The sequence below is a fragment of the Sorex araneus genome, chromosome 8 (assembly GCF_027595985.1).
Source record: "Sorex araneus isolate mSorAra2 chromosome 8, mSorAra2.pri, whole genome shotgun sequence".
NCBI classification, from domain to species: Eukaryota; Metazoa; Chordata; class Mammalia; order Eulipotyphla; family Soricidae; genus Sorex; species Sorex araneus.
In genome coordinates, this window is record NC_073309.1 from 23124626 (window position 1) to 23148848 (window position 24223).

A 24223-nucleotide genomic window follows, 5' to 3' on the forward strand; every position below is an offset into this window, starting at 1 on the left:
GGGGGTTGCGGGTTCGGGAGGCTGCTGAGAGCCAACGCCCACCCACGGGCCGCTGCTGCCTCCTCGTACCTTGACACAAACAGCTCAGGCCTGGCTGCCCGGGGCAGGGAGGCGGGGCGGGAAGCGGAGGTGTCTGCCCCGCCTGATGGGCCACCTCGAACCTTCCCCCTCTTCCTGGGGCTGGGGATGGCGAAGATAGGACCCAGGGGGGGCTGCTTTTGCCCAGGATGTCGCCTGGGGTTCAGTCGGCCCACGGGAGGGGCTGAAGGTTCCTAGAAAGTCCCCTCTCGCCTGTATCTGGCCGGCCACCGGAGTCCCTCGGGCCACCCCTTGTTAGTACTCTGCTGAATCTCGAGTGAGAGGACTCAGCTGGGAGCACTCAGCCAGGAGCACTCAACCAGGAGCACTCTGACTGCTTTAGGACTCGGCTCCCTCTAGACATCTCCCCCCCCTGCCCCCACGGGCCTCCAGATGAGAGGCGAGCATGGTGGCTGCCCGCGCCACTCCTCATTTAGGCTCCTGAGCCCCCGCCTCTTAGTAAGGGAGACCCCTGAGTCTGGGCCGCAGTCTCCCACCCTGTAAAGGTGGGAGATTGTGTGACTGGCTTGGTCTCACACCCACCTCAACACCGGGGCCCGCGCGAGTACTGTTACTGAGACTTTGAAGTTCCGAGGGCTGGGGCCCCTCTAACGCAGGGGTGCTCCCTTCGGGGGGCTCAGGGCACAGGGGTCGCCCTTCCCCAAACCCATGGCGTACGTGCAGTGAGTGGAGGGGGGGTGCAGTCCAGCGGGAAAGGTCAGCTCTGGCCTGAGGGACTCCTGGTGGCCTTTGTTCTCCAGGGAACCGAACCCCCCTCTGTGCACTTCCTCCACCTGGGGGCAAAAGTCACTTTCTGGGTGCAGGGCAGGGAGTGGGGATGAGCTGCAGGCGTGCGGACCCGAGCCTGACCGCTGGGACATGGGGGGGGGGGCAGCAGCTGTCTCGGACCACAGCCCAGCCTGGGAGGTGTTGACCCAAACGGGCAGCTGCTGGGGGTGGGAACAGAGCCACCCCCCCACCCCCTCACCACCACCCCCCCGCCCTCTCGGGGCCCGCATGGACGCCCTGCTGCCCAGGGCCACCCAACAGTGCCTCACTTCTTGCTCCAGGATCAGAGCAGGACTGCCCTGGAGTTCCCGGGGCACGGGGGCCCCGCGTCCAGAGGCCAGGCTGGGGCCAGCCGGCAGGGGCAGGGCCTTCCAGGGGGAGTGGAGGGGCCCACTGCAGGGTCATCGGGGATTTTTCTTTTTTTGGGGGGAGTTGGCACACCTGGCGATGCTCAGGGGTTACTCCCGGCTTTGCACTCAGGAATTACTCCTGGTAGTGCTCAAGGGACCATATGGGATGCTGGGAATCGAACCCGGGTCGGCCACGTGAAAAGTAAATGTCCAACCTGCTATATTATTATGGCTCCGACCCCTACCTGGGACTTTTCTGGGGGGAGGGACCAGTGCCGGGGCCACTCCAGGACGGAACCAGGGCCCTCATGCATTGCAGGCAGATTGTCTTTTATTATAATTTGTTTGGGGGCTACACCTGGCAGTGCTCAGGGCTTACCCCTGGGTCTGTGCTCAGGGATGACTCCCGGCCGGCTTGAGGACCGTATGGATGCCAGGGATCCAACCTGGTTTGGCCCTGTGCAAGCCTAACCCACTGCCCCCTGCCCCCCGAGCCCCCCACTCTGAGGCTGGGCCCTGTCTCAGCTCCCTGCTCCCCTCTCTGCTCAGGGAGGGAGCCAGGCTGAGCTCACGGGGGCATCCGAGGAGTTGGGGCCTTGCAGGCGACACAGCTGCAGAAGATGAGGCTGTCGTGAAAGTCCTGGGAGTTTTGGGGCCAGAGAGATGGTTCAGTGAGTAGGGCTCTTGCCTGGCATGTAGCAGATCTGGCTTCGCTCCCTGGCACCCCATAGGGTCCCCTGAGCACTGCCAGGCATGATTCCTGAGTACAGAGCCAGGCGTAACCCCAGAGCACTACAGGGTGTGACCCAAAAAGCCAAAACGGAAAAAAATAAAAAACAGCCTCCCAGTCAAAGGTATGAGTTATTATTTCACTTCCATTTGTTTGGGAACTCAGAGAGTGCAGAGCCCAGCATTGGGGGTGGGCCTCTCGGTGTGTGTGTGTGGGGGGGGGGCGCCATGCCAGGCAGGACGTTTTGAACCCAGGCCTCCAGCCTGCAAAGTGTGTTCTCAGCCCTCGGATTTTCCCTGGATTATCCCGAACGGGACCGGTTGCTGCCCTCCCCGTCCTTTCCCCTCCCTGAGCCACGCGCTGGCACTCCTGGGGTGTTAACCCACCTCGAGGACCCTCTTATCATGCCCTGCTTGGCAGGATGGACACGGGAGACCCCACAGGGACTTCCTGGAGTTTAGGGAGTGGGCAGAAGGAGGCGGCGGGGGCGGGGGAGCGGCAGAGGGAGCACCCTGCCAGGACTCAGGCTTGGAGGGACTCAGACTTCCGTGCCAGGCACGAGAGCAGGGGAGAGCGGGCAGGGCACAGGCTCTGCATGCAGGAGGCCGCGTTCCACACCCAGCACCCAGCTGGAGGTGCTCCTGGGTGCCGCCCCAGCAAGCCCCCATACACACACACACAGTCCTGGCAGGAAGGGGCACCCTCCCTCAGGACACAGGCGGCCGGATTTGGGCCGAGTAGACTCTGTGGCTTCTTCCCCTCCCCCGTGACCGGGCCGACGGCCCCACTTGCTGCCAGGTGTGCCCCGGCCCTGGCCCATAGGCACTCCCCGCGCCGGTGTGCCACTGCTTGGCACTTGGCAATTAGCACTTGGCACTTGGCTGGAGGACCTTCTCCTCGTGCTTGGCAAGGGACTGGGGACAACAGGGAGGGCAGCAGAGGTCAGGGCTGGCCCTGTGGGTGAGCCACTAGCAGGCCAGAGTAGCCGGGAACCTGGGTCAGGCAGAAAGCGTGTGGCATTCACCACCTGGGCAGGGTGGTTCGTGAGTGACCTGTGGGCCAGCCTGCCCCCCAGTGGCCTGTGGCTATAACTGCACCTTTCCTGCCCAATCTTCATAGCGGCGCTTGGAGAGTATTAAAAGGGTCCTGGAGGTGGGTCATCGCCCCAGGGAGGAGGAAGAGGAGGAGGAGGAGGAGGAGAAGGAGGAGGAGGAGGAGGAGGAGAAGGAGGAGGAGGAGGAGGAGGAGGAAAAGGAGGAGGAGGAGGAGGAGGAGGAGGGAGAGGAGGGGGAGGAGGAGGGGGAGGAGCTGGTTCGTCCGGTGGCACGGTGGTGATCGACCCCAGTGAGGGGGCGGGACTCAGGCCAGACACGGGGGATAAGGAACTTTATTGGTCAGGCGTGGCTGAGAGTGGCAGGCCCACCCCTGCCCTGGTGAAGGTAAACAGAAGCCTGGGTGACCCCGAGGGGAGCCCAGGGGCACTGGTTTACAGACAGGGAGCTGAGGCTGGACGAGGACCCTTGTGAGGACCAGACCTTGTGTGCCTGGACTCTCTCCTCTTGAGACGTGTCCCCTCCCCCGGAAACATTCGTACTTTGTTCAAGGTGCTGAGGACTGAACCCAGGGCCTTAGGTTCAGCAAGGCCAGGGCTCTCCCATGCAGCCACATTCCAGGCCAGAACATACTCAGAAAATACTGTCTACACCTGGGTAAGCTGCAGCACCCTGCATGGCCTCCGAGCCCACCAGGAGTGATCCCTGAGCACAGAACCAGGAGTCATCCCTGAGCATGGCTGGGTGTGGCTCCCAAACCAAATAAAATAAAATAAAATACTGTATTTATAAATACTTCAAAAAAACGTAATAAATTAGATCTCAGGCCGGCCTGAAGGCATCCGGCCAGCCGTGTGTCCTGTGTCCAGGCACTGACCCTGTCCAGATGCAGCACCGAGGCCCGTAACGTCCTGTAACAGTGGGCCCACGTCACCCGCACGTGTCACATGGCAAGTTCCAGCCACTCCCGAGACTCCGGCCACGTGTGTCACACATGGCGCCACCCACCCGGGGCCGTACTGGGCTCCTGGTCCTGAGAGGACCCTCCCGAGGCCCTAGCGGGGCCACGTGCCGCCGCCCGGGGCCCCTGCTCAGGCGCTTTTCCAGGACTCTTCATGCTGCGGCAGGAAAGTCGCGTTGCTTGGCTGGCGCCGAAGGGGCTGCAGGCGCGGTCAGGTCCCCAGAGGGACCTGGAGTGGCTGCTTGTCGAAGAAAGCGAAGTTTAGCCTGGGGTCCTGGCTCTGCAGGCGCCGGGCCACGTCCACGGGGACGGGGTTACTCCAGAGGCTGCGGGCACGGAGACCGGCGGTCAGTGGGCGCTGCTGCGGGGAGACAGAGGCCCTGGCGGGCAGAGCTACAGCCCCCAGGCACCAGCGTGGCTCCTCCCAGAGTGGGTACCCGCCCCCTGCGCCCCCCTCCCCCCGCCAGCAGCCCTCCCACCCCATCTTCCTGCCCGGTCCGCACTGTGCACCTCTGTGCGGGTTAGAAAAACATTCACCCCGGGGCTGGAGCGATAGCACAGCGGGTAGGGCGTTTGCCTTGCACGCGGCCGACCCGGGTTTGATTCCCAGCATCCCATATGGTCCCCTGAGCACCGCCAGGAGTGATTCCTGAGTGCAGAGCCAGGAGTAACCCCTGTGCATCGCTGGGTGTGACCCAAAAAGAAAAAAAAAAAAAGAAAAACATTCGCCCCCTTTCCCGTTCCCGCCGCTGTCTCAGACACTCATCCGAGACCCTTTCCTGCCGTCTCCGGGAAGCCCACAAAGCTGATGGTGTCTCTTAGAGGAGGCGCCCCCCCCCCCCCCCCCGCCAGGCCCAGCGGCTCAGACTAAACTGTTGTAAATGCTAGCTGTGTGCCAGGCTTCATGCCTGGTGCTTTGTAGCAACTACTTAGTCCTCATGGCAAGTCTCCGAGGGAGCTACGGTCCTCACCTCCACCCAATGGAGGAGAAAATCAGGGTCCAGCACGGTGGACTCTCCCAGGCCACGTTCACGGCTGGCTGTGAGCCAGCTGTCGGGTCCCTGGAGGCGTGGCTATGCGGACCCCCAGCCCAGGGCCGGTCACTCCCGCCCTCCATCCGGCCACCCCCCAGAGCCCTCTTACCGGATGACCTGCACCTGCGCGCCCTGAGCGAGCCCCGCGGCCAGCAGCTGGGCCCCGTGGGCTGTGATCCGGTTCTTCTCCAGGCTTCCGGGGCGACGGGGAACGGGAGGAGGAGACGTTTGAGTCAGGCGGGAGGGGATAAGGGACACGCGCTCCCGCCCCTCTCCCGGCATCTGTTGGCCGAGCCCAGCAGAGGAGCAGGGGGCAGGAGGGCCCAGGGCTCGGAGCAGCATGGAGGCGCCTTCCCGAGAGGCAGGGGCTGGCCAGCCCCACCCCCGCCGCCCCCAAAGCTGCCCCTCTTACTCGACTTTCTTCAGCCGGTGCATGAGTGGCAGGACCTGGGCCAGCGCTGCGGCCGCCTGGTCCCCGAGCAGGTTCCAGGACAACCTGCAGGGGAGGAGACGCAGGTCAGAGGCGGGAGGGCAAGCAGGGCAGTGGTGGGGCGAAGGGGAGGGCGGAAGGGGAGTGTAACAATGTAACAGAAGAGGAGTAATAGCAGAGGAGGCGGCTGGCAGGGTGTCCCTCCGCTCCCCCTCCCCACCTGCTGCTTGGGAACCAGACGCCCCAGAGTATGGGACAAGTATCTCCTGCAGCCCTGTCACCTTCTGCCTTGTCGTGTGGACCCCTCGTCCTGCAAGCCGGGCCCCCCACCCACCTCTCCAGTCATCAAGAAGAAGCCTGTGACCCCTCTGACCGAACCCGCCCAGGGAAACGCAGCAGAAGCCTGCCCCCTGCTGGTTGGAAAGGGAGCGTCGCCAGAGGCAGGTGATGAAGGGGACTGGGCTTGATTTCTGCAGGAGGCCCCAGAAGGGTGAGCCCAGTGCTGCCACCCGCGCCCCCTGCAGCCCTCGGTCCTGGGCGGCAGGACTTCCCTGGCTCCTGGTCCAGGGTCCCAGGCTAGCCCTGGCAGCCCGGTTAGCCCTTGAGGCCGGGCGCCGGGGTCTGAGTGCCCAGAGGGAGTGGGCATGAGGCTGCTGGCCGTGGTCACCCCCTCCCTGCCCACCCTGCCTTCTGCAAGTCCAGGCTCCCCCCAGCCCGTCCCCCAGCGCAGGGCAGGGTGAGGGGAGTCTCCTGCTCCTCCCCAGGCCGGGAGGCTGGGCCAGGTGTGGGGCTTGGCCATGGGGGCGGTGATGGGCACTCACAGGATCTCTTCCAGGGCCGGGCAGAGCTGAAGGCTGCCAGCGAGGGATGGAGCAGTCTGGTCGTCCACCTCACAGGAGATGAGGCTGGGAGGGACGAGAGGGGGCGAGGGGTCTGGCCAAGGGCTCCCCGCAAGGATGGGGAGCACGTCCTTGGACATAGCCCCCCCCCCCGCCTCCTTCCCGGGGGCTCGTGTGTAGGGCTGGGGGCTGCGGGGGCTACTCACTCTATCTGCCTGAGCCGCGGGAGCCCCTCCCGGAGAAGCAGGAGACTTCCCTTCAGGCTGTTCTGGGCCAGGCTGCGGCAGGCAGGCGGGAGGCGTGAGAACAGACCCGGACCCCCGGACCCCTGCCCGCCACGCAGCCCCCACTCACCTGATCTCCTCCACACAGGGGTGCCCGTCCAGGGCCTGGCCCAGGCCCAGTGCTCCTGTGGGGCCCAGATGGGTGGACCGCAGCCTGGGGCGGGGGAGGAGCCGGGTGAGCACTAGCGCCCCCTCCGGCCCGCCTGGACAGGGCAGCCCCGGCGGGGGGAGGCTCCATCACCCTGCAGGCCCCTGGGCTGCTGCGAGGTCCAGACAGGGTGACGGCATTTTCTGCTTGTCTGGGGCCACACCTGGCGGCCAGTGTCGACTACCATTTGTGTGAAAGACTCCTGGACCTGAGCTGTGTGTGGCCCGCCCCAGCCACCAGGGGGCGCTCTGCACAGGAGGGCAGGCTGGTGCCTCTCCTTGGAGAGCCCCGCCAGCCTCTGCACGCCGCAGTGTGGGGGCGCTCAGGGGCTCCTCCTGGCTTTGTGCTCAGGGGCTGTTTCCAGTGGAGCTTGGGCGGTGCAAAGCCCGTGCTCGGCCCACAGGGCTGTGCTGTCAGGGGCCGGGGCAGTGCTGCCCAGTGGTTTCTGCGGCCCTGCGGAGCCGACAGTGCCTCTGCTCTGCCTCTCGCCGAGCCGCCCCTTTGCAGGTGAGGAAACTGAGGCTCTGAAGGGGCGGTGGCAGGGTCAGGGCAAGGCCACCAGTGTCAGCATTTGCTGCAGTTTTTTTTTTTGGGAGGGGGTGGGCACACCTGCTGTGCTCAGGGATCACTCCTGGCAGTGCTCGGGGGCCCCTATGGGATGCCGGGGGTCGAACCCGGGTCAGCCGCGTGCCAGGCAAACAAATGCCCTACCTGTGTGCTGTGGCTCTGGCCCCTGCTGTGATCTAAGGCAGCGTGCCTGGGGGACCCCAGCCCCCGCCCGCACGAGCCCGCCGGGACCCACTCACCGCAGGGTCCTCAGCTTCTGGGACAGCCCCCGCGCCAGCGCCAGGGCCGTGTGGTCCCCCAGGACATTGAGGCTGAGCCTGGAAGGACAGAGGGGCTGAGGCCGCCGCGCCCCAGCCTGTGCCCCGGAACAGCCCATTGCGCGTGTGTATGTGTGTGTATGTATGTATGTGTGTATGTGTGTATACACGTGTGTATGTGTGTATATGTGTGTATGCATGTGTGCATGTGTGTTCACACATGTGTATGTGTGTATGGGTATGTACGTGTGTGTATGTATATGTGTGTATGTATGTGTGTGTATGTGTGTGTGCGCACTTGTGTATGTGTGTATGGGTATGTATGTGTGTATGTGTGTATGTATGTGTATGTGTGTATGTGTGTATGGGTATGTATGTGTGTATATGTATATATGTGTGTATATGTGTATGTATGTGTGTATATGTGTGTATGTGTGTATGCATGTATGTGTATGTGTGTATATTTTTTATGGGTATGTATGTGTGTATGTATGCGTATATATTTTGTATGTGTGTATATGTGTGTATGTGTGTATGCATGTGTGTGTATATTTTTATGGGTATGCATGTGTGTATGTATGTGTGTGTATGTATGTGTATATATTTTGTATGTGTGTATGTGTGCATGCATGTGTGTGTATGTGTGTATATTTTTATGGGTATGTATGTGGGTATGTATTTGTATGTGTATGTGTGTGTTTGTATGTGTGTGCGTGTGCATGTGTGTGTGTATTAGGGGTCTCGGGACACGCAGGCAGACACTCACGTCAACTCCTCCAGCTGCCTGCAGAGCGCGAGGGACTCGGCCAGGTGGACGCCGCCCTCAGGGCTCAGGTCGTTATTCGAGAGGCTGCGGGCGGGTGGGGGGCGGGGAGGCCAGACTCAGACCTGCCCCATCTCCACCCCCCCCATCTGCGGGGGCCCCCAGGGGCCCGGGCCCTTCCCTCCCAGCCCAGAGTCCCAGGCAGCATCTCTGCGGGTCCCAGGTGGCCCCGAGGGCCCGGGCAGGGCCGGCCACTCACTCCATCTTCCTGAGCCCCGGCAGCTCGGGCAGGAGGGCGGCCAAGTGCTGGGCACCCGCGTCGCCAATCTTGTTCCGGCTCAGGCTGGGGGCGCAGAGGGGAAGAGCCCGCTGACCCCGTTGCCCGCCCCACCCCGTGAGCCCAGAGAGCTCGGCTCCCCCCAGCCCCCCGCCCAGGGGTGGGGGCCCCAGGCGCCATCTCCCTGGCCGTAGACCAAGCCCCTCTCCTGCCGCCGGCGCCCCTGCGCCCACCCCTCTGCCCCCGGCTCCTGGGCGCGGGGGGGCTGGGGAGGCTGGGGTCTGGGACGGGGCGCTGTCAGCTCACCCCAGCTCCTCCAAGCCCGGGGCAGCTCGGAGCACTGTGGCCAGCGGACAGCAGCCGGAGTCGCCAAGGCCGCCACCGTCCAGCCTAGGGGGAGGAAGGGCATCGGGAGGCCGTGTGCAGAGCCCGGCCGCGGAGCCCTGCACGCCCAGGTGCCCCAGGCAGCCCCCGTCCAGGGGCTCGTGTGACGCTCGTCACGTCCAGGCTGTTCCCTGGAGCCCGGGGGTGGGGGACGGGGCGGGTCAGGCAGTGATGTGGTACCCCGGGGGGGGCAGCTGGGGCTGAGACAGAGACCCCCCAGGAGGGTCCAACATGGGGGTCACTGGCAGCTCTGCGGGGGTTCAGCACCCCCTCCCCCACAAACTCCAATTTTCCTTCCGCAGTTCCAGCAGAGCTTTCTCAGGGACACTCATGTCCTACCCGTGCAGAGGCCATTGCCCTCGGCCCCACACGCGGTCTCCTCTGGGGGTGGGGGAGGAAGAAGCCAAACCCAAGGGACTCTGCCAGGGCTAATGCCAACCCCCTCCCCCGCCCCATCCCTGCTGTTGCCTTCCCAGGTGCATCTATCAGGCTCCTTGGTGACTGGGCTAGTCCTGCTCCCCAGGCTCTGGGACCTCCTCCTCCCTGCCCTCCTCCCCTCCCTCCTCCTCTCCCCTGCCCTCCCCCTCCCTCCTCCTCTCCCTCCTCCCTGCCCTCCTCCTCTCCCTCCTCCCCTCCTCCCTGTCCTCCTTTTCTCCTCCTCACCTCCCCTCCCTCCCCCTCCCTCCCCTCCCTCCTCCCCTTTTTCCTCCCCTCACTCCCCCTCCCTCCACCCTCCTTCCTCCCCTCTCTTCTCCCCTCCCTCCTCCTCTCCCTCCTCCTCTTTCTCTTCCCCTCCCCCCCACTGCATGTGTGTGGTACCCGTGGGAACTGGACCGTCATATGGGGAAAGCATGTGCTGTATGTGTGTCCAGGGGCATGTGGGGACATCGAGGTCACCCGGTCAAACTCTAGCCCCTCCCCAGAACTGAGACCAGCTTGCTGGAAACGCCACATGACCCATGGGCTCGAGGGGTCACTCACCGGAGGCTCTGCAGGAGGGTCATGTGACTGAGAGCCTGAAGGAGCACTGCCAGGGCGGAGTTGCTCAGGGGCAGGCGGCTGAGGCTGCGGGGTGGGGGGGGTGGCATGAGGGGCCAGGGCCAGCGCGGAGGGAGACCCTGGTGGGCGCCAGCCTGAGCCGGCCCTGGCCGACCCAAACACTGTTTCTCTGCCGGGCTGCAGCGATGGTACAGCGGGGAGAGGCTCCATCCCCGCCACCACCAGGAGAGAGCCTTGAGCACAGAATTAGGAGCAAGCCCCGAGCACCACTGGGCGTGGCCCCGGAGACGAACCAACCCACCAACAAACAAGAACAGCCACAACGAAAAACAAATGAGGACGTTTCCCCGCCCGAGTGAAGCTCACGGGGCAGCACTTCCGTGCTCAGAGCTGCAGCGGGCCCAGCTGACGGTCGGAACCCAGAGCACCCCACACGAGCCCGGACTAGGGGCCAGCACCACACTCAGTGCCGCCTGAGAGGTGGTTCTGCTATTACCAGCCCATTCTACAGAGGAGAAACACTGAGGCGCGGAGGCCACACCCACGGAAACGGCAGCATCAGGGGCCCGGAGGGTTGGTGTCCTCGCTGAGTGCTCGCCTGCCTGCCTTGCGAGCCAGTGGTGACGCGGTCAAGCCTCCCGTGCCCCCCCCCCCCCCCGTGTGCCAAGCATGGTCCCGGCAGCTCTCCCGTCTGCACCCCCAGCACCGCCAGTGGCTTCCAGCTGCGCCATCCCGAGCCCCGCCCCGCGAGCGCCACAGGAAGTCTGAGCCCGAGCAGGACGCAGCCCAGCGGCAGCCACCCGCACGTGGGGGGCCCTGGGTTCGCTCCCCATCACCCCATGGTCGCCCAAACACCACCACCCACCCCCTTTCTGTGCCAGGAGCCAACAGAGCTGGCTTGGGTCGTCTTCGGGATCAAGCACGGGAGGAAGGTCTGGGGGTGCCCTGGGCCCACCGGGGGTCCATAGGCGCAGCCCCCAGCCCCACCGCGGGCACTTACTCCAGCCTCCGCAGCTGGCCCTTGGCCTCCAGCGCGCCCAGCAGCGCCTGTGTGTCTCCTCCAGAGAACCTGCTGCCGGACATGCTGGGGGGGGCATGAGGAGAGACTCAGCAGCCTGCCCGCCCCCGCCCCACCCCCGGGAGGACGCCCTCCCCGGCCAGCTAAGATGCGCTGGCCCCCGGTGAGGCCCACGTCAGGAGGACTCGGGGGTGGGGAAGGTGGGGGAGCCCCTTCTCTGCCAGCCCAGAGAAGGGCGCGGAGCACGGCCCCAGGGGGTCCTGGGGGCCACACTTGGAGGTGCTGGGAGGAAAGTGGCAGGTTGGAGTCCCCGCCCCAGCCTCCCCCCCACACATCCCTCCGCTGCCCCTGCCTCTCCCTGCAGGGGGCGCCCCTGCCTCCCCGCTACTCACTCCAGCTCCTCCAGCCGGCCGCAGCGGCTCAGAGCAGACGCCAGGGCGGCCAGGCCCTGGGAGCTGACGCAGCTGGAGGTCAGCCTGGCGGGGGTCAAAGGTCAGCAGCTCAGGCGGGAGCCCGGTCAGCGGAGGGCAAGGAGGTGGGTTCAGGAGGGGGTCCTGGGGCCAGCGGGAGCAGACAGCTCCTTCCCCCACCCCCCACCCCGGGACTCCTTCCCACCCTGGAGCACGGGTCAGGGATGACCCCGAATCCAGAACCATTCGGTAGGGACTTTGCACGCTGCAGAGCCGGCCATCACCGGGGAGCGGGGGGCCTGCACTCCTCATCCTCATCTAAATTTAAATATGCCCCTCACCGCCCGCCCCCCGCATCTCAGAGCCGGTGGGTCCAATGACAGGAGCATCCAAAGGACACCCGCCCGGAGGATGCGGCTGGTTGGCGTGGGAGCCAGCAAGCGCCACTGTGTGGCCGCCCCCCTGAACCTGGGACAAGGAGCACCAAGGGCCGGGGGGTCCGGTGAAAGGGGAGGGCCACAGGAAGTGTGGCGGCGGGCAGGTACCGGAAGCTTCTCAGGCCCGAGGGTGGCAGCAGGCGTCCCAGCAGCTGACAACCGGCTTCACAGAGCGTCACCTGCGACAGGCTGTTCCCGAAGGGGCGTCAGGCCGGCCGGCCTGGGGCTTCCCCCCACCCCACACACACAGGCCCGGGAAGGGGAAAGACCACCGAGAGGGCCCGTGGACAGGGCTCCCGTTCAACCCTGGGCTCTGCCAAGGGAAGGGAGACGCCGGGGCCTGTCCCCGCCCTGCTCCTCTGCCTTCAGCCCGGGGGCCCAGCCCCCCCCCATGCGGCCTGGGGCAGCCCCGGGCCCAGCCTGAGCACGCGGGGCCACGGGCCGGGCTCTGAGGTGCTGACCTGAGCTGCCGCAGCCTGGAGCATGTCCCCGGCCGCTGCCCCGAGAGGAGGCTGGGATGAGTCTCAGGCTCACGGTCAGCCGGCCTGGAGGTGGACAGAGTTCCTGAGCCCCGGGCTCAGTCCCGAGGCCTCGTGGGGGTGACACAGGAGCGTGTCCTCGGGTCTGTGCAGCGGTGGGCAGTGAGGGGGGTCCCCAGGGCGAGCGGGGGCCGTCGTGCACGTTGCTGGCCACACGAGGGAACCCGGCCGAGGCGTAAGCTGGGGCTGGTCCCAGGATGCGAACATCCTGCCTGAATTCATGCCAGGGGGACCTTTCGTCCCCCAAACGTGCTGCATGGACTCGACGAGCACCGGTAGGAGGGAATAACGGGAGGCCCAGGCTACGGCTGGGGCTCACAGGGCCCACCCTGACTTGGTGGGGTCTGGGTGGGTGCCTGAGGGTGAGGGAAGAGTTAACTGAGTGGGGGGGGGGAGGCTAGGGGAGGAGAGAGCGTGCCGGGCACAGAAGTACTTGTACAAAGCCCCATGATCCCAGGAGCATGGTGGTATACTGGGAGGACTGAGCACGGCGGTGCTGGAGGGACTGAGCATGGAGGTACTAGAGAACTGAGCATGGAGGTACTGGAGGAACTGAGTACAGTGGTGCTGGAGGGACTGAGCATGGAGGTACTGGGGGACTGAGCATGGAGGTACTGGGGGACTAAGCATGGAAGTACTGGGGGACTAAGCATGGAAGTACTGGGGGACTGAGCATGGAAGTACTGGGGGGACTGAGCATGGTGGTACTAGAGAAATTGAATGCGACTGGCACAGAGACACAGGTGGGCCAGACCTCCAAGGCTTGGCCAGCACCCTCCCACTGTCCCCCCCTCCCGCCCCCACCCTGCCCGAGGCCCCGGCCCTGTCTCACCTGCAGGCGTCTGGGCTCTCCAGGCCGGGGAACTCCAGCTGGAGGCGGAGCTGCTTCTGGGCCCCGTCGAGGCTGGAGGGGGACAGGGGGGCGTGCATGTCTCCTTGGCCTCCACGCCTGTGCTGCGTGGCACCACGTGGGGGCCGGTCGGGGCGCGGGCCCCCGCCATGCCCACTGCGGGGAGCCTGGGTAGGGCCCAGCCGGCACCCCCAGCCCCCAGCCTGCAGCGTCCTGGGGGACCTGGGGTTGCACCAGCGGGCAGCCTGAGCCACAGGATGGGAGACGGGGGCGGGGGCCCAGGAGGGGGCGGGGAGCTCTGAGCCCCCCCCCGACACTCACCTTATCTCGGTGACACTTTCTGAGGCCTGGGCACAGGCTTCGAGCAGGACGGGCACCCTGACGCTGTCCACCCACGGCTCTGTCACCCTGTGGCAGAAGCACGGAGAGGGGCGGGGTTAGAAGGAGCGGGATGGTGGCGGGCGGGGGGGCGGGGCAGAGGCGCTTGTTAGTTTTTTGGTTTTTTTTTTTTTCCTTTTTGGGTCACACCTGGCGATGCACAGGGGTTACTCCTGGCTCATGCACTCAGGAATTACTCCTGGCGGTGCTCAGGGGACCATATGGGACGCTGCGAATCGAACCCGGGTCCGCCATGAGCAAGGCAAATGCCCTCCCCACTGTGCTATCGCTCCAGCCCTGGCTCTTGTCACTTTGCTTATGGAAAAAGCCTAAAACGACACAATCAGGCGCAGGCTGGAAGCTGAAGGGCCACACGCTCCAGACGCCAGTGGCTGCCAGGGCAACCATCCCAACAGTGAGAGGTTTCTCCAGCGGACGTGCTAGAGTCCAGGGGTTAGGGAGCATGGCTGGCTCGGACGCAGCCCCTGTTCGATCCCCAGCACAGATGACAGATGTGGTGGTCCCACAGCGCAGAGCCCAAATGGCACAACAGACTGGAGCACGTGCTTCACACAGTCGGAGCCCTGGGCTCAATCCTGGGGCCACCACAGAGACTCCTGAGCACTGCCGGGGTCGGCCCCCAGAAGACGAATAACTAGAGGTCCAGCTTTAGTGTCACATTGCAAACCCGTTAAAGCTATGTCGGACAGGATCCCAACTTTGTGTTTTCCGAAATGGGCCGATCAGTAAGGAGAAGGGGAACTCGGAGAGGAGAGGCGGGAGAGACGCCGGAGGCGCCAAGCACACCTGGCAGCGCTCAGGGGACCATATGGGATCCTGGGAATTGAACCCCGGGTCGGCCGCGTGCAAGGCAAATGCCCTACCCGCTGTGCTATCACTCCAGCCCCCCAGTATTTTGGGGGGTATTTGTGGGCCCCATGTGGCTGTGCTCAGGGCTTACTCCTGGCTCTGTGCTCAGGATCACTCCTGGAGATGCTCAGGGAACCGGGTGTGGATAAAATCAGGGTGAGTGGCGTACACAATATGCTGGGCAAGTGTCTGAACTCTGGCACGATTTCTGTGGCCCCATCCTGTTGACTATTTCTCGAAGGACTCTTTTTTTAATGCTCTTCCAGATATTCCAATGGGTGCACGTTACAGTTAGAATAAGAAGTTTTGTATCCAAGTGTTTGGGACGGGACACTTACATCTGACATGTCCTTCCAGGTCCTGTGATATCTCCCTAGGGGGCTCCTGGGGCCCGAGTGTGCTCTGCATGCAGGGGTCCAGCTCCCACCCCCCCAGCACCTTGTGGTCCCCCAGCACGTCTGGGAGCATCCCCTGAACTGTGCCAAAAGCAGCTCCTGAGCATCACCATATATTACACCCCCCAAAGAGGCTAGAAAGTAAATGGGTTTTTTTTTAGGGGGGGCAGGCGCACTCGGCAGTGCTCAGGGCTTACTCCTGGCTCTCCGCTCAGGGATCTCCCCTGGTGGTGCTTGTGGCACCATATGGGGTGCTGGGGACGGAGCCCCGGTTGGCCACGGGCCAGGCAAGCACTCCGCCGGCCGTACTGTGGCTCTGGCTCTGTCGCTGATTCTAAATCACATCAACCAAGGATTAGAAGCAGGAACACAAAAGAGGGTATGAAAATACATACAAAAATCTGAACATAGGTCAAAGTGATGAGTACGAGTTATTCTCTCTACATTATCTGTCACTGCATCACTGTCATCCCGTTGTTCGTCGACTTACTTGAGCGGGCACCAGTAACGTCTCCATTCCTCCCAGCCCTGAGATTTTCGCAGCCTCTCCTTACTCGTCTTTCCCAACGATTGGAGGCTCTTTCAGGGTCAGGGGAATGAGACCTATCATTATTGTTCTTGGCGTATCGAATACGCCACGGGTAGCTTGCCAGGCTCTGCCCGTGTGTGTGGGATACTCTCTACATTATTATTAAAAAAATTTGGGGGGGGGGCTGGAGCAATAGCACAGCGGGTAGGGCGTTTGCCTTGCACGAGGCCGACCCGGGGTTCGATTCCCAGCATCCCATGTGGTTCCGAGCACCGCCAGGAGTAATTCCTGGGTGCAGAGCCAGGAGTAACCCCTGTGCATCGCCAGGTGTGACCCAAAAAGAAGAAAAAATAATTTTTTTGACCACAGCCAGCAGTGCTCAGGGGCTACTCCGGGCTCAGTGCTCTGGGGTGGTGCTCAGGAGATCATGTGGTATCAGGGATTAAACCTGGGCCTCTGCGTGCAAAGCCTGTGCTCCAGGGGCTGGAGTGATAGCACAGCGGGTAGGGTGTTTGCCTTGCACGCGGCCAACCCAGGCTCGATTCCCAGCATCCCATATGGTCCCCTGAGCACTGCCAGGGAGTAATTCCTGAGTGCATGTCTGGGCTAGGGGCCCTGAGCGGGGCTCCTCCAAGTCTCTGCTCTGAGACATTCCAGCACGGCCCTCCCTGGGCCGTGGTTCCTCTCTGCCGGGAGTCCTGGGACAAACAGACCAGGGACAGGTGGCTCTGGAGGTCAGAAGGGACGGCGCCGTGACCCGAGGAGAAAGCCCACCCGGCCGTACCTGAGGCTCAGCCGTCCCCGCGGCCTCCTCGCCAGGCGCAGGAGCGTGGCCAGCTGCTCCGGGCCCAGATCGCACTGGGTCAGCCTGGGGACAGAGGGGGGTGACCGAGGTGGACTGGCAGGGCGCCCCGTCCTCGCTGGGCCCAGGGGCTGGCCCGGTCACTCACGTGACGTCTGTCAGCTGTGGGGCCCGGCTCAGGCTGCTGGCCAGTCTGGGCACGTGGTCTGGCCGGAAGCTGCATTGGCTCAACCTGAGGATGAAGGGCAGAGGGCAAAAAATAGAGGGCAGAGGGCAGAGGGCAAAGGGCAGAGAGTAGAGGGCAGAGGGCAGAGGGCAGAGGCTGTGGGAACCAGTGGTCGCTTCTTTCTCAGGGCCTATGGGGGACTCCACAAGGGCCAGGAAAAAGCCAAGGAGGCAACTGCTGCCCTGGAAGGTGTGTGTGTGTGTGTGTGTGTGTGTGTGTGTGTGTGTGTGTATGTGTGCATATGCATGTGCGTGTGTGTATGTATGTGTATGCATGTGCATGTGTGCATGTGCATGCGTGTGCATGTATGTATGTATATGTGTATGTGCATGTGTGTGCATGCATGTATGTATATGTGTGTATATGCATGTGTATATGTGCATGTGTGTGCACGTGTGTATGTGCATGTATGTGCATGTGTATGTGCATAATGTGCATGTTTGTATGTGCATGTGTGTGTGTGTGCGCGCGCTATGGTGTGGGGAGGTATAGGTGTGGGACTGTAACAGATGAAACTGAGGAATGTCAACTTTCTCCTGTGCCACGGGGAGCCCCTCTCAGGGTTGGCCCAGTCAGCCAGTGGGGGACCGTGTGCCCAGAGCTGGGGTGACTGCTCGGAGGGGCCTGGCCAAGGCAGCAGGTCCGTGCGGGTCAGTGTGGGCCGTGAGTGCAGCTGGAGTAAGGCCCGGTGTAGACGCATGGGGCCAAGCCCGTGCAGAGCACTCGGGCAGGAGACAAGGGCAAGCCCAGCCCAGGTGCAAGGACAAATGCCGCCGCTCCCTCGCGGGCCGGTGGGAGGCCTCCCCTCATCCGCACAAGAGTCCCCGGGGGCCCTGCTGTTCGCCCCACTTTGCAAACGGAAACCGGCACCGAGAGGCTCCGTCACGTGCCCAAGGCCACACAGGGCTGGAACAGCCCCTGGCGCCAAGGCAGGGCCGGACCGTGAAGGCCAAGACCACCGAGGACGGGAGGTGTGGGGGCGCTGGGGCAGCCAGGGGGTGCAAGACGCCCAGGGCCGGGCCAGCACCAGCTTCTGCCCCCGCCCCGCCCCACCCCGCAGGCCGCCCCGAGTTACCTCAGTGTCTTCCTGGCCTCCTCCCGAGGGGCCACGTGGATCTGGAAGCTGCTGGAGCCCAGGCTGCGGAGAGACAGCGGCGGGCCCGGAGCCTCAGGCCCAAGGGGAGGAGGGGGGGCCACCGGGGAGACCCTGACTCGCCAGGTGAGCCCTGGCCCACCCGTGGTGCCCCCAGCACCCGAGCACCAGAGGATGGAGCCACACTCGGCCAGAGGGCAGTGCTGAGTGCCGCCTCCCAGGGGCCAGCGCCCCGCCTGGCCCTTCTTACCTCACGGAAGCTTCCCGCACGCGTGGGCAGGCGGGCAGCGCATCCACCAGGTCCAGGACGGCGTCTTGCGAGAGGCTGTTCTGGCTGAGACTGCAGGAGAAGGAGGCTCAGGAGGGGCCGGGGGTGCTGTGGCAGGGGGGAGGGTCCTCGGGAGCCAAGGGGTGACGCCCAGGGCCACTGTCCAGCCCTGCACTGTGCCAGCTGCCCTGGAGGGACAGGCCTCGGGTGCAGGTGACGCTCCAGGGACGCTCTCTGCTGTGGGGCTTCTCCAAGGGACGTCGTTGGCGCTGGGGGCCGGGGCAGCCGAGCACCCACGACCCACCCTCACGCAGAGGACCCGCGTCAGAGGTCCCTCCTGCTGCCCGTGTGCGCTCTGGCCCGCCCAGGCAGTGACCAAGGAGGAAGGAGGCCGGGGGCGCGGTGCTGCCAGGGGCAGCAGCCCCTCCCCGCCCCGTCAGAAGAGGCCCTGGGAGCTGTGGGCCCGGGGCTGGCCAGCGGCTGCGCAGCGGTCACTTACTCCAGCAGGCCCGACAGCCGCATCTGGGGCAGGTGCGCCACGAGGGCCCTGAACCCGGCGTCTCCCAGCTGGTTTGCAGAGAGGCTGCAAGAGGTGGGGGCGGGTCAGGGGTGCCCCCGTTGGCAGCGTCTCCTCAGCCGCCCGGGCCACATGCGCAGGATTCCCTCCGTGGCCAACGCCACCCTCGGCACGACTGACTGTGCCAACACCAGCACACTACCCACACCACCAGCAACCTCCTGTCGCTGTACCTCGCCAAGGACACACAGGCACACAAGTGCACACATGTGTATGACATGCATGCACACACAGGTGCATACATGTACATATACAACATGCATGCACACAGCTGCACACATGCACATGTGCACACATGTACATGTGCACACATGCACACATGTTCACACACACTACACACAACATGCATACACACGTGCACATGCATATACTCACACATAGGTGCACACATGCATGCATAGTACACTGAATGTACATAGAACATACATGCATGTACAACACACATGTGCATGTATACGTGCACACACATGCACATATGCATGCACACACTTGCACACACATGCATGCACAGAACATGTAATGTGCACATGGCATGCATGTGCAACACACATGTGCGTGTATGTACCTGCACACATGCATCTGCACACACGTGCCTTGTGCACGGGGCACACACCTCCCTCCTCCTGCCCACTCACTCCAGCTCCTTGAGGTCCTCACACTTGCTCAGCAACCCACACAGCATCTCCACGTGCTCCGGGCTGAGGCCGCAGTCCGTGAAGCGGCTGGAGGAGGGGGAGGTGGAGAAGGGACGCTGAGTGTCCCCCCCACCCAGCGCTGGCCCAGCCCCGCCGGCCCACACCAGCGGGATTCTCTGGCACTGCCCAGTCTCCTTGGCTCCCCCACCCACGGCGGGCACCCAGCAGGCATGTTCCCCAAGGGCCGTGCCCCGCGTGTCATGGGAGAGTCCCTCTGGGAACCCAGTGACAGGCCGAGGCTGGTTCCAGGAGCCTGGCCCAGACTCGAGCTGGATTCTGGGGCAGAGCCACTCAGGAGACTCACTCCAGCTTCCTCTCTCCAGGCTAGAAAACTGCGGCCCGGGCAGGCCTGGGGGTGGGCGGCGGGAAGAGCCTGGCCGAGGGCTCTGCTAAAACTGGCGCGCGTCTGTCTTTGAAAGGCCTGAGTGGAGGCACAGGACACGGCCAGAGGAGGGGCTGAGGCCCGCCAGCAGCTGACAGTGAATCAGAGAACACTTGACACCGGTTCCGGCTCGCACTACGGTGACTCCTTCCTGCTTCCCGGCTGCACCGGCAGAGACGCACAGACGTGGCAGAACTGGGAGTGCAGGGTGGGGGCGGGGGGGTCGGGGGAATGAGGGAGGAAGCACCATCCCCAGCGTGTAGGGTCTGACCACTTGCAGGAGAAGCTGGTGGGTCCCTGGGCTGGGAACGCGCTGGGCTGTGCAGGGCACAGGTGCCCCTTCACTGCCTTGTGGCTGGGGCGGGACCCCAAGAGAAGGTGCTAGAATGGGGCTCTGCAGACGTGCAAATAAGACGAGCCCTTGGGGATCTGTTCTTCCCCCACTGTGGCGGGGGAGGAGCAGAGAAGGGCCGGGCCCAGCTTGCATTCCCGCCACCCCCCCCCCAGAAACGAGGAAATGTTCCTCTCCACAGGCCCCCTGCTCGGGCCGCCCCGACTCCCACTGGCCGCCAGGGCAGGGCTCCGGGGACGTACCCGTAGCAGCCGCCATCCTGCTCCCCGACGGGCCGGAAGCACAGAGTCAAGTGCCGGAGGGACCTGGAGCAGAGACAGTGACGGGCCAGCCTCCCCGGAGCACAGGCGCAGGACGTCTGGGGGCAGGCACCCCCCCCCCGCCCCACACACCCAGCATCAATTGTGACCCTCGAGGACTAGCCCCGTTGCCAGGCTCGGGGTGGGGGGTGGGGCGGTGCTCACCTTAGATCCACCTTCTGGACGCGTGGGTCCAGGCTGAAGAGGCTGGCCAGGGGGATGGGGGTCCTGGGCGACAGGCCCTCTGCCAGGCTCAGTCTGCAAAGGGGGGGGGCAGGGCCCCTTGTCAGCAGGACAGAGCCACGTAGGAGAACCAGCCAAGACAGGGGCGGGTGGGGGGGGCGGGCAGGCTTGGAGAGGCAGGACCAGAAGGATGGGGCTAGCTGAGCAGGGCAGCCAGGTGACGGGGAAGAAAGCAGGGGCGTAAGATGACCAGCAGGGGCTTGGGGGATCAGGAGCCCTTGGATCCGAGCCTCAGTTCTGCTGACTGGCTGTGTGTCCTTGGGTGAGCCACTCAACCTCTCTGAGCCTCACTCTGTCTGCATGGGAAACGGGGTTCATTTAATCGCCCCCCGGGCATAAGCACTCGAGATTCAGGCTGGAGAATGCTTTGTGGCGGGGACCCCAGAGGCTGCTGCTGATCCCACAGGCCCGACATGCCGGAGGGTAGTGCCAGCTGCCTGATTTTGTTTTTTTTGTTTTTTTTTGGGGGGGGCACAGTTGGCTGTGCTCAGAGGTCACTGGGGAGACCACAATTGGGGGTGGGGAGTGAACTGGGTGTTGCACGCAAGGCCAGGTGGGACCATCCATCCCCTCTGTGGAATCCAGACACCGGAGCCCAGAGGTTACAGATGTTGCAACTCTGTCTCTCTCTGACAGGGACTAGCGCCCTGCAGCTCTCTGGTCTGAGGCCTTTTACCTGCTCCTATTATTATTATTATTGGGCTGGAGCGATAGCACAGTGGTTGGGCGTTTGCCTTTCACACGGCCAACCCGAGATCGATTCCTGCGCCCCTCTCAGAGAGCCTGGCAAGCTACCGAGAGTATTGCACCCACGCAGCAGAGCCTGGCAAGCTACTCGTGCGTATTGGATATGCCAAAAACAGTAACAATAAGTCTCATAATGAGAGACGTTACTGGTGCCCGCTCGAACAAATCGATGAGCAACGGGATGACAGTGACAGTGATTATTATTATTAATATTTTGGGGTCACACCTGGCAATGCTCAGGGGTTACTCCTGGCTCTGCACTCAGGAATTACTCCTGGCGGTGCTTGGGGGACCATATGGGATGCTGGGAATCGAACCCAGGTTGGCCACGCACAAGGCAAACGCCCTACCCACTGCGCCGCTATCACTCCGCACAGCCCCCTGCTCCTATTACTATCATGGTTAAGTTTGGGGCATCCCTGGAAGCACTCAAGAATACTCCTGGTTTGGTGCTCAGGAGTCGCTCCTGGCAGTGCTCAGAGGGGCCCAGGGTGTGCGGGCTGCAGCACTCGAAGCAGGTGGGGCCGGGGCTGATCTACATCCCCCCTACGTGGTCACCTCCGGAATGTCTCACCTCCCAAGCAGGGCTCAGGGGCCAACAAGGTCCGGGAGTGGCGGGGCCCTCGCACACACCCAGCTCCTGGCACGGGCCTTTCCGGGGCTGTTATCAACGGTATGGCTTAATTTTTTGTATTTTTCCATCTCAGCTGCAGCTGTTTTCCCCCGCCCCCTGCTAGGAGAATATTTAAAGTAAATCCTTTATACAGTCTAGCTGGTCAGAGCTGAATTTAGAAAGCAGCTTTGAATGCTGCGGGAGAGGCTACCGAAATGCTCCTGGAATACAGCCGGGGTGACCTTTGGAGGCGGGTATGTCACACGCTCCTGGCCACCTCTGGAAGGTCCCGCTCAGGACAGGGCGACCTTGCTGAGGGGGCAGGAGGACGAGGCTCACACACCACGGGTCTCCCATTCTGTGTGGTTTGCAGCCCCGGGGCCTTGGACCGGGCTGGATGGGGTGGGCGGAGGGCGTGTTGAGGCCAGGAGGCAGAGGGCAGCGGAAATGTCCTGCAGATCCAGGGAAAGTCATTCCTGTTTAAACGCGGGGTGCCGAGATCCTGTCGTGTCACTCTGACAAGCATTAATATAGGAATATTCTTCGGGGAGGAGGGGATCAAACCCGGGGCTTTCTTTAAAGCACGTGGCCCTGCCCTCAGCCCCTAAAGTTTTTCTGAGCGACGCTTTTCTCTGCAGCCTGCTCTCCCCCGTCCCAGGTTTGGGCAGGGAGACTGACAGCACTGCTGGGGAGACCCACCCCCGGGGGTCAGTGGGGATGGGGACTCGGTCAGACAGGAAAGCTGAGGCCCTCGGGGGTCCAGTGACTGTCCCCGAAGGTGTTGGGAGGAGTTGGAAGCAGAGGCGCTTTCAGAAGGAGGGAGGGCAGAGAGCAGGGCAGAGGAGGGCAGGGGAGGGGGGCAGAGGGCAGAGGAGGGAGGGCAGGGTAGAAGGGGGCAGAGAGCAGGGCAGAGGGGGCATGGCAGGGCAGAGGGGGGCAGAGGAAGAAAGGCAGGGCAGAGGGAGGAGGGCATGACAGAGGAAGGCAGGCAGGGCAGAAGGGGTGGGTAGGGCAGAGGGGCGCAGGGTAGAGGGGGGCAGGCAGAGGAGGGAGGGCAGGGCAGAGGAAGAAGGGCAGGGCAGAGGAGAAGGGTTAGAGGAGGGAGGGCAGGGCAGAGGAGAAGGGTTAGAGGAGGGAGGGCAGGGCAGAGGAGAGGGGTTAAAGGGGGAGGGCAGGGCAGAGGAGGGAGGGCAGGGCAGAGGAGAAGGGTTAGAGGAGGGAGGGCAGGGCAGAGGAGAAGGGTTAGAGGAGGGAGGGCAGGGCAGAGGAGAGGGGTTAAAGGGGGAGGGCAGGGCAGAGGAGGGAGGGCAGGGCAGAGGGGGTGGGCAGGAAGCAGGCAGGGCCGCGGAGGGCGGGTTACCGCAGCAGGCTGAGCTGGGGCAGCTGGGGCAGGCACTGCAGCAGCGTCTCCAGGCTCTGGTCGCTCAGGTCCTTGCAGGAGAGTCTGTAAGAGGGTCTGTGTGAGCCTGGAGCAGCCCAGGCCCCCACCCCCACCCCCCGTCCCAGGGTCCCTGCGGACACAGGAGGGCCGTATGCTGGGAACAAGCCGGAAGCATCCCATGAGGGTCTCGCTGCGGGAGGCACAGAGACGCTCCTCGTCTCTCTCGGGAAGGAGAATCGGGGAGGGGCGCAGGGGTGCCGGAGGGGGAGGGGCAGCTGGGGCCCTCCAGCACAGGCCGCACTCCCTCTGCCCCGCCTGGGCGTCTCGGGCGTTGGGGCGCAGGGACCTCCTCTGAGGGCGCTTCTGCAAAGGCGCCCCCCTGCCCCCAGCCCCCAGGTGCACAGAGCTGTGGGCCCCGGCTGGGACCCGGGATTGCTCCTTACTCTCTTCTGTTGTTTGCCTGGGGGCCACACCCCGCAGTGCTCAGGGCTTACTCCTGGCTCTGTGCTCAGGGGGTTTCCTGGCAGGCTCAGGGACCCATACGGGGTGGCGGGAACCAAACCTGGGCCGGTGGCGTGCAGGGCAAATGCTCTCCCAGCTGCACTGCCGCTTGGGGCCCTGAAGTGCTTTTTTTTTTTCTTTTTTTGTTTTCAGCATTGGCTGTAGCGCTACAGAAATACCCGGAACCAGCCCACGCTCCCGTCAAGGCCAGAGAGGGGCCGCTTGGGGAACGTGAAGCACCCCCAAGCGCAGAGAAGGGTGAGAGAGGCGTGGGCGCACAGACCCCGTGGGAATCCACATGAGCAGCCCGCAGAAGCAGCTGAACACGGCCATATTCGCACGTCCACAATAACACGGAGACTTTCAGTCTGGGCTGGTTCCGTGGTCGTGTTAGGAGACAGAGCTCTGATCTTTTATGGGGTTTGTTTTGGGGCCACACCTGGTGGTGCTCAGGGACTACCTTGGTTCTGTGCTCGGGGGTCATTCCCAGCAGTGCTCAGGGAAGCGTGCAGTGCCAGGGCTTAGAGCCCAGCCTTCTGGGGGCTGGAGCGATAGCACAGCGGGGAGGGCATTTGCCTTGCACGCGGCCGACTGGGTTCGATTCCCAGCATCCCATATGGTCCCCTGAGCACCACCAGGAATTAATTCCTGAGTGCAGAGCCAGGAGTAACCCCTG

The 24223-nt window shown here is 63.7% G+C and overlaps 1 protein-coding gene across 1 annotated transcript in view; it reads right to left on the reverse strand.

Annotated features, from left to right (window-relative positions):
• Positions 1-3448: 3448 nt before the first annotated feature.
• Positions 3449-24223, reverse strand: part of NLRC5 (NLR family CARD domain containing 5) — a 51912-nt gene continuing 31137 nt past the window's right edge. The window contains exons 23-48 of the mRNA XM_055145638.1: positions 23026-23109; positions 20228-20314; positions 20006-20068; positions 18970-19056; positions 18257-18340; positions 17740-17829; positions 17472-17534; positions 16319-16402; positions 16153-16236; positions 13518-13604; positions 13179-13250; positions 12269-12352; positions 11916-11996; positions 11353-11436; positions 10943-11026; positions 9925-10008; positions 8866-8949; positions 8542-8625; positions 8286-8369; positions 7502-7579; positions 6618-6701; positions 6470-6541; positions 6246-6329; positions 5407-5490; positions 5104-5187; positions 3449-4286 (exon numbers count right to left, since the gene is read on the reverse strand). Coding sequence (XP_055001613.1) covers positions 4172-4286; positions 5104-5187; positions 5407-5490; positions 6246-6329; positions 6470-6541; positions 6618-6701; positions 7502-7579; positions 8286-8369; positions 8542-8625; positions 8866-8949; positions 9925-10008; positions 10943-11026; positions 11353-11436; positions 11916-11996; positions 12269-12352; positions 13179-13250; positions 13518-13604; positions 16153-16236; positions 16319-16402; positions 17472-17534; positions 17740-17829; positions 18257-18340; positions 18970-19056; positions 20006-20068; positions 20228-20314; positions 23026-23109 — 2155 coding nt within the window. The 3' untranslated portion in view covers positions 3449-4171. The remainder of the gene's footprint in view (positions 4287-5103; positions 5188-5406; positions 5491-6245; positions 6330-6469; positions 6542-6617; positions 6702-7501; positions 7580-8285; positions 8370-8541; positions 8626-8865; positions 8950-9924; positions 10009-10942; positions 11027-11352; positions 11437-11915; positions 11997-12268; positions 12353-13178; positions 13251-13517; positions 13605-16152; positions 16237-16318; positions 16403-17471; positions 17535-17739; positions 17830-18256; positions 18341-18969; positions 19057-20005; positions 20069-20227; positions 20315-23025; positions 23110-24223) is intronic.